Source organism: Eleutherodactylus coqui, chromosome 9 (assembly GCF_035609145.1).
Source record: "Eleutherodactylus coqui strain aEleCoq1 chromosome 9, aEleCoq1.hap1, whole genome shotgun sequence".
In the NCBI taxonomy this organism is placed as follows: Eukaryota; Metazoa; Chordata; class Amphibia; order Anura; family Eleutherodactylidae; genus Eleutherodactylus; species Eleutherodactylus coqui.
Genome location: NC_089845.1, coordinates 105,917,299 through 105,929,694, shown reverse-complemented (window position 1 = coordinate 105,929,694; position 12,396 = coordinate 105,917,299). Strand labels below are relative to the sequence as shown.

Here is a 12,396-nt window from a genome sequence, read left to right as displayed (position 1 = left end):
ACAGAACTGTCAATCACCACCCACTACCACAGCTAATAGCTGCAGAACTAATTAACCTAAACTAGTAATCACAGGAGATATTAACCCGAGCTAGTCAGGATAGAACCCACAGTAGCAAAGGTGTGCTGGCAGAGACTTGACAGTGTGCTGGCTGTAACGTGTGCTGGCTGTAACGTGTGCTGGCTGTAACGTGACACGCAGCATGTAAAGAGATTTCTAGATATCACTCTATATATGTTGTGACCATGCAAGCACACAAGATCTAGTAAAGCAGCTAATAAAGATCAGTCAAAAAAGAATTCTACTGCTTTGTTCACAGCAGTGATTTACAGGGGTAAAACAAAAGAATACTGAGAGTATATTACAAGATCAACGGGATTAGATACATTTCCTAAAATTAGGTATGCTTTAGCCTTACTGATAAAAAAAGTAATATACTTTATGCACTCAAATACTTGTTTAAGTCCTGTACCCAAATTTAATGTGCAGTTGCAGTCCTGGGCAAAAAAAGGAAAATTAACTATTTTTCTAGTGATCCGTGCAGAGAAATGATAGAAAAACACGATTTTATTTCCCATCTAGCTCACTGTTCTATTAACTCTAGTGGACTCTGGGGGTTTGGAGGGACTATACAAAAACTATATTTCTGGCAGCCAAAGCCAAGATGGACTTGTGCACTGCAAACCAATGGGTAAAACACATTTGGCAAATTCCTTATCTGAAGTAATCTCTGCCTTCTGCTGCTTACTGTCCCCTGTGCTTTACCTTGCAACTCTTCTCAGATTGGCTGATTCACGTGGGGGCATTTTCTGTTCATATTAGGTCTTAAACACGGGAAGGTGTTTTAGTCCTGTTATGTGGCTGGAACAAAATAAAACCATCGACAAAACAAAACATGCTATGGCGCAGAGTTTGAACAGCTACAGGAAAAAAAAGCCACCTGAAACCTCCATTAGGGCTTATTCAGACAGGCCTATATTGGCCGGGTTTTCACGCCTGGCCGATATACGCTGTCCCTTTCTGCAAGGAGGCGGGCCTGGCCAGGAGCTAGTTCACTGAGCTCCTGCCCCCTCTCCCTGCCACTCGCCACTGCTTCCAATGGGAGGGGCGGGATGGGGTGAAGCTAAAGTCCGTCCAAAATTGCATATGCCTGTACGAATGTACCCTAAGTAAAAGCCCAGAACCAGCTGGCCAGGAGCCTGGTGCACGGAGGGACAAACCACGTAAAAAAATAAAGTGCTAGCAAACATTATATACTTTTATACTCATGAAGTGTTGGTAACAAGACGGTGCACCACTATGTTGTTTAAGACAATCGCCTCTCCAGTAGGCTTAGACTTTTAGACCATATTAAAGTAGTTGTCTAGGATTAGAAAGACATGCTATTTTCATCCAGAAACAGCGCCATACCTGTCTACAGGTTGTATGTGGTATTGCAGCTGAGCCCTATTTACTTCAATGGAACTGAACTGCATTACCAGATAGAACCCATGGACAGGAGTGGCACTGTTTCTGGAAGAAAGCAGCCATATTTCATCAAACCTTGTGTAATTGTATAAATTCCATGTATCCAGTCTAATGCTCACTTCCTGATAATAACCTGGATGATTGAAGGCAATTTGATATCCTCCTTATAAAAGAGTACAGAATTCTGCATACAATAATGAACACAAAAAAATCTTACATTTCCGTTTCCCAGCGTTTTGTATATTATGCTTTGCCTATTATACGGCTTTAGGAAAAATAATATTTGGAAGGTGGTTTTTCGTTTGTTCTTATCAGTTTCAATGTAATATTTGGATGCCCTACTCGGAGGAAGCAATATATCCTGCAGCTATATATTAATTCTCTGTACTTCTTCTTGTAGGAGACAGATCTCATGACATTTAACATTTCCATTCATCGCTCATGGTGGAGAGAACACGGGCCCGGATGCGTGCGACGGGTGGTGCCTGCTCCAGCCAGCAGGAACCTTGGAGATCACTCCTTCATCTCGGTGACAGGATGCATCATTGAGTTTCAGTACCTAGAGGTCATCCACAGTGCTTTTCAGATACTCCTCTCTGTAAGTTGCTTTCTTATATAGTTTTCCTCCTGTAGATATTGTATCTTTACACTTTGCTAATATTGAAGAAGACCAAGCCATTCCTATTTTATCAGTTTACAGTTAACCAATGAATAGACTTGACTTTAGGACAAGGGTGTCCAACTTGCGGTCCACAGAATGCATGTGGCACAGAATGACTATTAGTGCAGCCCACAGGGGTGGAATGGCAGAGGGCTGACCGCCCTGTGGACTGGCTGCTGCGTTTCATTATACACAGGGCCAATGCGTTTCAGAGGTCCTTATAGCATGCCTGCCTCCTTAATCAAGCACAAACTGTAACGCTTTGGCAACACGAAGACTCATAATAGCCAATTAGGGTACTCATATGCGATTTTTTTTTACAATGGACCCTAGATCTGGTAAAAAAAATACAGCAAGTATTATTCTATTCCTTTTTCATGGAAGGGGAATAAGCCATGCAATGTTGGAGAATGACAATAGGTGATGCAATGTTGGACTTCTCAGTTTTGGGGAACAACCACTGGTGTAACTATAGTGGATGCAGGGGATGCGGTTGCACCCGGGCCCAGGAGCCTTTGTGGGCCCATAAGGCCTCTCTTCTCCATATAGGGTGCTCAGTACTATGAATAAAGCATTATAGTTGGGGGCCCTGTTATAGGTTTGGCATTAGGGCCCAGGAGCTACTAGTTACGTCTTTGGGAATAACAATAAGTCATGCAACATTGGACTCCATGAACATTGGTCAGCATGCAGATAGTTTAGTGTGCTGTCTGATATTTTTTTGCACTGCTTACTGCAGATTTTGATGAGGAATTGCAGGCAGGATTCTGCTATTTTCAATTTAGTACCAAAATCTGCAAAATAGTAGTGCAGATTTTGCTGCTGAATATTCTGCGGTGGAACATATTCTTCAATGCTGTTCTGGAATATTCCGACCTGTGTGAAAGGTCCTCTAGTTTTCTATGTCTCTCTACTGAACCGTTTTCAGAAGGTATACCAAATAGTCCTACCATTCTTTAAGACTCCACAATATCAATTCCACCCTCCAGCCATGTGGCACATCTGAAATTGTGAAATTACTAAAGTGTTGTTATTTTCCTGTTTCCCCCATAGGCACAGCAAGTATTTTTCTCAATTTATCTGTTATTCTATATCATCATGTCAAATTGTAAAACTGATTTCTTTTCTTATGATGGTTGTTTAATGGTACAGTGGTCAAAAATGTAACATTTTTAGAGAAGTCGAGATGATTGAAAACATGATTTTGTGACAAATTCGTATTTATAGAATGCTATAAAAATAGTAAATGCAAGAAGATAGAATCTGAGGACAGTAGCTGTTGCTGTGGTATTAACAGTTGATCGCTATGATAGACACATTGTTGGGCAGCTCAGAAGAAGCACCATGTATGCAGATTAAATATACTCTAGAGTTGTCATTTGGACAGCCATGTGCTTTGTAGCTCACCCCTTAGGAACATGTTATATAAGCTTTAGCTGTGCACATCTATGCTCAGTATCATGACACATTTATTTGTTACCGAGCTCCACATCTGCCAGGATTTTGTACATCCAACCCACTTTGCATGGGTTTCCTCCCACACTGCAAAAACATATGTTAATTGACTTCCTTTGAAATTGGTCCTAGTGTGTTTGTATTTATTTGCAATAAGGAAATACCATTCTGATCCTCATTGTGATCTTAATCTCCACAGTTATTTCTGATAAATTAATATGCTCCTAAAGCTGTCCATATACATGTGAAAGGGAAGGCCACAGGTGGAATCGTGGACTTGTTGGGCTCAGGACTTTCCCGCTGGTTTGGAGATGGAGGGTTGTTCTTGAGGGAAGACCTATGCATTTTCTGGTAGTCCCTGATCCATAGAGCACCAGATAGGTACGTTTAAGGGGTGGGACGTACTAGTCATCCAGCCCCATCGAGGGCAGTTGCAACATGCAGTCCCTGTATTGCAAGTCAACAAAAAAAACTTTATTCTTCAAAGCAACTCTGGTAAAAGGTAGTTGGTCATAGAGGGGAAGGTCAAAAGTCATCGGGATCATCAATAACTTAAGAAGCTGGACTGGAGTCTTCAACTCAAGATACTTGAGATCTTTTACACATTCTACAAACAATCAAACCCACATAAGCACAGAGGGTACCACTGTGCACTTCACATCTGAGAGGAGAGGGCTCAATGTGTCACTCTGCTTCCCCATCAAATTCTTCATCTTCTCTCCCTTTCGTTTCTACATTGCTCACGTCCCTGCACTTGTATGACACACCCCATGACCATCCATAAACTAAAGAAAAGCTTTTTAATGGCGTCCCAAAAAACAATTGCAAAAGCAGTAATTGTGCTAGAGAGGCCAGCAAAACATAAGACTCATTTTGGAGGGCAAAATAACATTACTTTAGGAGCACTATGTGCTACCACCTTTCAGACTGACTGCCTGCCAGGTATACCTTAAGGCCGATGGGGTTGCCTCTGAATCGGTGTTACAACTAGCAAGATTCATTCTCACGCACAACTATTTATTTTTCGACAAAGAGATATACCTGGAACTCACTGGAACCGCCATGGGCAGAAAAATAGCACCGCAATATGTCAATCTTTTCATGGCGAAACTGGAGAGTGACTCTCTGGCCTCCTGCCCCATCAAACCACTTGCCTATTTCGAATACATTGATGACATCATAAACATCTGGACCAACTCTAAACAAGAACTAATAAAGTACTATGAAAGATTCACTGCATTCCACCCCACCATAAACCTGACATTAAGCTACTCGTATACGGAAATCAAGTTTTTGGACACCATCATAAAAATGTCAAACAATTCAATATAGACATCCCTATACGGAAAACCGATTGATCGGTCCACATACCTCAGATGGGACAGCTTTCATCCCAAACATATTAAAAATTCCATAATCTAGAGCCAGGCCATCAGATACAACCAGATCTGCTCCAACCCAACAGACAGAGGTGAACATTTGTACCATCTAAAAAGGACATTTTTAAATCAGGGCTACCATCCCACCTCAACTGATAACCAAATCACCAGAGCCACCAGGATATCCAGAAATCAACTATTTCAATACACAGAGAAGGAATAAAAACTATTGTGTACCTCTAGTAGTGACCTACAATACCATAAAGAAACTCCATCATGCCCACACAAGGATGACTATCTGAAAATCCTATTCTCGTCCAGCCCCATTCCCCCCCCCCCCCACACACACACACACACACATTTCTATGGTGACTGACACATTTGAGGAACTTTATAATCAGGAGTGCATTGCCCTCTAACACACAAAAATGAACTTATCCCTGCAATTTAAGAAACTGCAAGACCTGCTCACGTGTACTGACCGCAGACAGGATACAAATCCCTAACACACAGCAGGATATAAGATCCTGAGGACATTCAAATGTTCCACGTCCAATGTTGTGTACCTGCTCCTGTGCTATAAATGTCCTGTTGGGGGGTTTTATGTTGGGGAAATAGACCAGAATCTGAAAGCCAGGATGAGGTCTCACCACTACACAATTAAAGAAAGAAAGACAGAATTACCTGTGGTGGAGCATTTTTCTAGCGACAGGCACAACATAGAACATATGAAAGTTACTATGTTAAAAGGCAACTTCAAATCTCAACGTCACAGGTGAATTAGGGAGTACAAGTTTATAACCCCCTTTGACACTAAAGAACAGAATGAACATCGGAGGTGGCTTCATGCATCAGCAGAGAATATGAGAAATCTATAACACAGATAACACACAGGCCTGGTGACCCCCCAACACCAATTCAGAGACCTAAAACTGTCACATCCTTATTAGTGGACTAATTAAATATTTACTCCTCTGCTCATCCTGTTCTGGTATTGTTTTAAGTGCAAATTAATCACACCATATCTGTGCCTTTTCATATGTATGTATAAGGACTGTGGATGTGGAATCACTGTGTCCACCTACCGGGTAGGTAAAAATCAGATCCAGCACGGCTGACAGCTAACCCCTGCGTGGGAGATAAGATACCAGATGAACAGCCCCGTATATGGATGGAAACTAGGGAAGGTATCTTGCCTTGAACTGATAACCAGGAGAGGGAGACCCCTGCTTATAAGCGGAGCACTCGTCCTGATAAGGATGACCCCACAATCTTCATCTAGGCGCTGACTTACCCTGTTGGACCAAAACACCCGTTGGACAAAGATAGAACAACAATGAGGAGTATATAAACTAAGAAGGAACAAGCTGACAAGAATAAACAGAAAAGCAGACAACGGAAATAACAGACCACAGAGTACACAAATGAAAATCACAGAAGACAAGCAAAATGCAAGGTAGCCAGGTAACTGTCAAAGCAGCAGCTGGACGTGAAGTGAAGGGAACATACTCTCAACAACACCGCAGCAAGGTCTGAACATGTTTGCCAGACACAGAAGCAGAAAATGTGTCTGAATAGTGTACCTAACAGTATGTATATATATATGTATGCTTCTTTGGATCTATTCCATTAAGCCTAAGGAAGAACCCTAAGTAGGCTGGCAAGCTTGCTATATTATCATACATTTTTGTTAGCCATTCAAAGGTATTATATCTACAAGAATACTTGGTTTCTCTTGCTGAGAACAATCACATTCTACCCCTTTACATACATGCAATTGCTATTGACTGCATTCTTGTATGCCTGAAAGCTATTTCACCCAAATTCACCATAAACATGCACTCTCAGCCGAGCATATTCACTTATTTTTAATGGGAGGAGGGAATGAGCCGTTGCCAGACCCCACTGGTAGCTGCTCACCGCCTATGGGAAAAAAATTGCCAAAACGTCTTTCCCTAATATCTGCTTTTGGCGGATGGTCAGAAAGCCTCCATACATATTAAAATATCAGCTGCCCTGTTTAAATCAATGTGTTTGGTTGATGCTTTTCTAATGAGCATGGCCAGCCTAATATCTATAGATGATAATGTATAGAAAAAAGTACCATATTTCGGAAAGCAGCACAATTTTCCGTATATAAGCATATTCTGGTTGTGTTTTTTCCAGGGGGCACTTGAAATATGCTGTCCAATATGAATATTCTATGGACAGTAAACTTCAGTTCCAGAATAATACCAAAGTGTACTTATAATATATCCGTTCATCTTGTTAGCAGCACATCCACTAAAATGACAACTTCTATGTATAGGTATATACTGACATTGCTGTTTAATGTTATCTTTTCACATATAGCTCCGTTTAAAGATGCTTCCTAGTTTAAGGAACACAGAAGTGGCATGCTTAAAGGGGTTGTCCCGCGAAACAAAGTGAGGGTATACACTTCTGTATGGCCATATTAATGCACTTTGTAATGTACATTGTGCATTAATTATGAGCCATACAGAAGTTATTCACTTACCTGTTCCGTTGCTAGCGTCCTCGTCTCCATGGTGCCGTCTAATTTTCAGCGTCTAATCGCCCGATTAGACGCGCTTGCGCAGTCCGGTCTTCTTCTTTTCTGAATGGGGCCGCTCGTGCCGGAGAGCGGCTCCTCGTAGCTCCGCCCTGTCACGTGCCGATTCCAGCTAATCAGGAGGCTGGAATCGGCAATGGACCGCACAGAAGACCTGCGGTCCACCGAGGGAGAAGATCCCGGTGGCCATCTTCACCAGGTAAGTAAGAAGTCACCGGAGCGCGGGGATTCAGGTAAGCACTATCCGGTTTTCTTTTTTAACCCCTGCATCGGGTTTGTCTCGCGCCGAACGGGGGGGGCTATTGAAAAAAAAAAAAAAAAACGTTTCGGCGCGGGACAACCCCTTTAAGAAGAATATATTGGCCCATATTAGAGATGAGCGAGCATACTCGATAAGGCGAGTAGTGCCTTATGCGAGTACCTGCCCGCTCGTCTCTAAAGATTCGGCTGCCGGCGCGGGTGACAGGTGAGTTGCGGCGATGAGCAGGGGGAGCGGGGGGGGGGGGGGGGGGGGGAGAGGTAGAGAGAGATCTCCCCTCCGTTCCTCCCCGCTCTTCCCCGTCGCTCCCCGCCCCCTGCCTGCACCTGAATCTTTAGAGATGAGCGGGCAGGTACTTGAATAAGGCACTACTCGCTCGAGTAGTTTGCCTTATCGAGTATGCTCGCTCATATTTATGCCATGGCAGACTTTCTAGATAGAGAGTTGATGCATAATCAATCACATATTTGAAAACATTGCACTATAAATATTTATAGCCTACAAGGAAAACCTGCGCTCTTCAACACAAGCTTTCTATTCCAAATGCACAGGTCTACAAATGAGGTAAAAGAAATATACATCTGAGGATTGGCAGAGCGGCTCTTCTATTTCATACATAGGTTGGTATGTTATGGTCGGGGCACTGCCCAACCTCATTAGTGCATTGTCTTGGAATCAAGTCGAAGAGCAAAGTTCTGACTAATATGTCCTCCTTTAAACAATTTATATGTTTTTGAAAGGCAAGAAGGGCATTGTTAACCAAACAGAAGGCTCTGAATATCACAGAAAATCTGATTTCTTATTCATTTCACGGACTGCTAGTTTTATGCCGTAAGTATAGACAATACAGAAGGTGCCTTCTATGGGACTCACTATACATTGATAGTAGAGAGGATTATGGAGCAAAAGTTACTGACTTGAAGCAAAGATTTCCAGTTGTTCTTTGTGCTGTATGTTCCACGATCTATTTGCTTGTTATAAAAATCCTTCTCACTCTTGCTATGAATACATTGATATGAGGACTGAATTTTTTTCTTCATAGTGAAGAACTTCTGATCATCTTTTAGCCCATTTTGTCACAATTGCAAAATACACGCTGCCTCAGTTTTCCCTAAACCCAATATCATAGCAGCCATTGATCCATATTTTGCAAGAATTTATAGCATGATCAAAGCAGCAGTTCAATATACTATATGGATTTAGCCGTTTGCATACTTGTATGAATCCGATATGCCAGGAACACTAGGGAAAATTACTGTTGTCCGGCAGTGCCAAAGAAGAGTGATTACTACTACTGGATGGAAAGCAGAGAATACATTTAGAACAGATGCTGTATATATTATACTTTTCATCATTTGTGCTACACAGACCTTTGCAGATGATAACACAATCAAAGCTTAATTGGAGGCCAATGTAGCCTTTTCATTCACAGATAACAATTGTATTAAATACAAGTTTGTGAAATACATGAATAATAGGGAACGGGACACGGATAATTACATACAACTATCTCACAATATGTCATTTGTAGAGATGAGCGAGCACCAAAATGCTCGGGTGCCCGTTACTCGAGTCGAACTTCCCGCGATGCTCGAGGGTTCGTTTCGAGTAACGAACCCCATTGAAGTCAATGGGCGACTCGAGCATTTTTGTATATCGCCGATGCTCGCTAAGGTTTTCATTTGTGAAAATCTGGGCAATTCAAGAAAGTGATGGGAACGACACAGAAACGGATAGGGCAGGCGAGGGGCTACATGTTGGGCTGCATCTCAAGTTCCCAGGTCCCACTATTAAGCCACAATAGAGGCAAGAGTGCCCCCCCAACAATGTTTACTTCTGAAAAACCCTCATTAGCAAGGCATACCTTAGCTAAGCACCACACTAGCTCCAACAAAGCACAATCACTGCCTGCATGACACTCCGCTGCCATTTCTCCTGGGTAACATGCTGCCCAACCGCCCATTTCAGTAATAGTAGCAGTCAAGACAGGCCCCAGTAACAATTCCAAAGCAGCAGTATAGGGGGAGCACAGTATTAGTTCCATTTCAGTAATAGTAGCAGCCAAGACAGGCCCCAGTAACAATTCCAAAGCAGCAGTATAGGGGGAGCACAGCATTAGTTCCATTTCAGTAGTAGTTGCAGTCTAGAAAGGCCCCAGTAACATATCACTAGCAGCAGTATAGGGGGAGCACAGTATTAGTTCCATTTCAGTAGTAGTTGCAGTCTAGACAGGCCCCAGTAACATATCACTAGCAGCAGTATAGGGGGAGCACAGTATTAGTTCCATTTCAGTAATAGTAGCAGTCAAGACAGGCCCCAGTAACAATTGCAAAGCAGCAGTATAGGGTGAGCACAGTATTAGTTCCATTTCAGTAATAGTAGCAGTCAAGACAGGCCCCAGTATCAATTCCAAATTAGCAGTATAGGGGGAGCACAGTATTAGTTCCATTTGAGTAGTAGTAGCAGTCTGGACAGGCCCCAGTAACATATCACTAGCAGCAGTATAGGGGGAGCACAGTATTAGTTCCATTTCAGTAGTAGTTGCAGTCTAGACAGGCCCCAGTAACATATCACTAGCAGCAGTATAGGGGGAGCACAGTATTAGTTCCATTTCAGTAGTAGTTGCAGTGTAGACAGGCCCCAGTAACAATTCAAAAGCAGCAGTATAGGGGGAGCACAGTATTAGTTCCATTTCAGTAGTAGTGGCAGTCTAGACAGGCCCCAGTAACATATCACTAGCAGCAGTATAGGGGGAGCACAGTATTAGTTCTATGTCAGTAGTAGTAGCAGTCTGGACAGGCCCCAGTAACATATCACTAGCAGCAGTATAGGGGGGAGCACAGTATTAGTTCCATTTGAGTAGTAGTAGCAGTCTGGACAGGCCCCAGTAACATATCACTAGCAGCAGTATAGGGGGAGCACAGTCTTAGTTCCATTTCAGTAGTAGTAGCAGTCAAGACAGGCCACAGTAACATTCCCATTGCAGCAGTTTAGGGAGATAACAGTCTCTTTCAGATTTCAGTAGCTGCAGTATAGACAAGGCCCCAGTTACATTTATGTAGCAAAAGTGTAGGCCAACCCCACACACCTTGCTGTACCATGAGTGCAGGCGAAGCCCATAAAAATTACTTGGATTACACTGTAGGCAAGGGCCCAAAAAAATTGGTGTACCAACAGTACAAATGTACCTCAGAAAAATTGCCCATGCCCAACCAAGAGGGCAGGTGAAACCCATTAATCGCTTAGCGTACTGTGGCTTAATTTGTAACTAGGCCTGGAGGCAGCCCAGTTAAAATAAAAATTGGTTCATGTGCAAGTTTCAACGCTTTAATGAGAATTGAAACGTATAAACATTGTTTACAAAAGTAATATGACTGAGCCTTGTGGGACTAAGACAAATTGCCCGTTCGGCATGATTATGTGAGGTTTCAGGAGGAGGAGCAGGAGAAGGAGGAGGAATATAATACACAGATTGATGAAGCTAAAAGGTCCCCGTTTTTTATGGTGATAGAGAACGATGCTTCCATCCACGGGTGCAGCCTACGTATTGTTTAGGTACTGCTGCTGTCCGCTGGTGGAGAAGAGAAGTCTGGGGAAATCCAGGCTTTGTTCATCTTTATGAGTGTAAGCCTGTCGGCACTGTCGGTTGACAGGCGGGTATGCTTATCCGTGATGATTCCCCCAGCCGCACTAAACACCCTCTCTGACAAGACGCTAGCCGCAGGGCAAGCAAGCACCTCCAGGGCATACAGCGTGAGTTCAGGCCACATGTCCAGCTTCGACACCCAGTAGTTGTACGGAGCAGAGGCGTCACGGAGGACGGTGGTGCGATCGGCTACGTACTCCCTTACCATCCTTTTACAGTGCTCCCGCCGACTCAGCCTTGACTGGGGAGCGGTGACACAGTCTTGCTGGGGAGCCATAAAGCTGGCAAAGGCCTTGGAGAGTGTTCCCCTGCCTGCTCTGTACATGCTGCCTGATCTCCGCGCCTCCCCTGCTACCTGGCCCTCGGAACTGCGCCTTCTGCCACTTGCGCTGTTGGATGGGAATTTTACCATCAGTTTGTCCGCCAGGGTCCTGTGGTATAGCATCACTCTTGAACCCCTTTCCTCTTTGGGTATGAGAGTGGAAAGGTTCTCCTTATACCGTGGGTTGAGCAGTGTGTATACCCAGTAATCCTTAGTGGCCAGAATGCGTGTAACGCGTGGGTCACGAGAAAGGCATCCTAACATGAAGTCAGCCATGTGTGCCAGGGTACCTGTACGCAACACATGGCTGTCCTCACTAGAAAGATCACTTTCAGGATCCTCCTCCTCCTCCTCACACCATACACGCTGAAAGGATGACAGGCAAGCAGCATGGGTACCCTCAGCAGTGGGCCCGGCTGTCTCTTCCCCCTCCTCCTCATGCTCCTCCCCCTCCTCCTCATCCAAAATGCGCTGAGATATAGACATGAGGGTGCTCTGACTATCCAGCGACATACTGTCTTCCACTGCCTCTGTTTCCGAGTGCAAAGCGTCTGCCTTTATGCTTTGCAGGGAAATTCTCAAGAGGCATAGCAGAGGAATGGTGACGCTAATGATTGCAGCATCGCCGCTCACCA

At 43.7% G+C, this 12,396-nt stretch overlaps 1 protein-coding gene across 1 annotated transcript in view; it reads left to right on the top strand.

Annotated features, from left to right (window-relative positions):
- The window catches only part of NKAIN3 (sodium/potassium transporting ATPase interacting 3), a 550,404-nt gene that overhangs the window by 410,445 nt on the left and 127,563 nt on the right, over positions 1–12,396 (top strand). Inside the window, exon 4 of the mRNA XM_066579000.1 lies at positions 1,868–2,065. Coding sequence (XP_066435097.1) covers positions 1,868–2,065 — 198 coding nt within the window. The remainder of the gene's footprint in view (positions 1–1,867; positions 2,066–12,396) is intronic.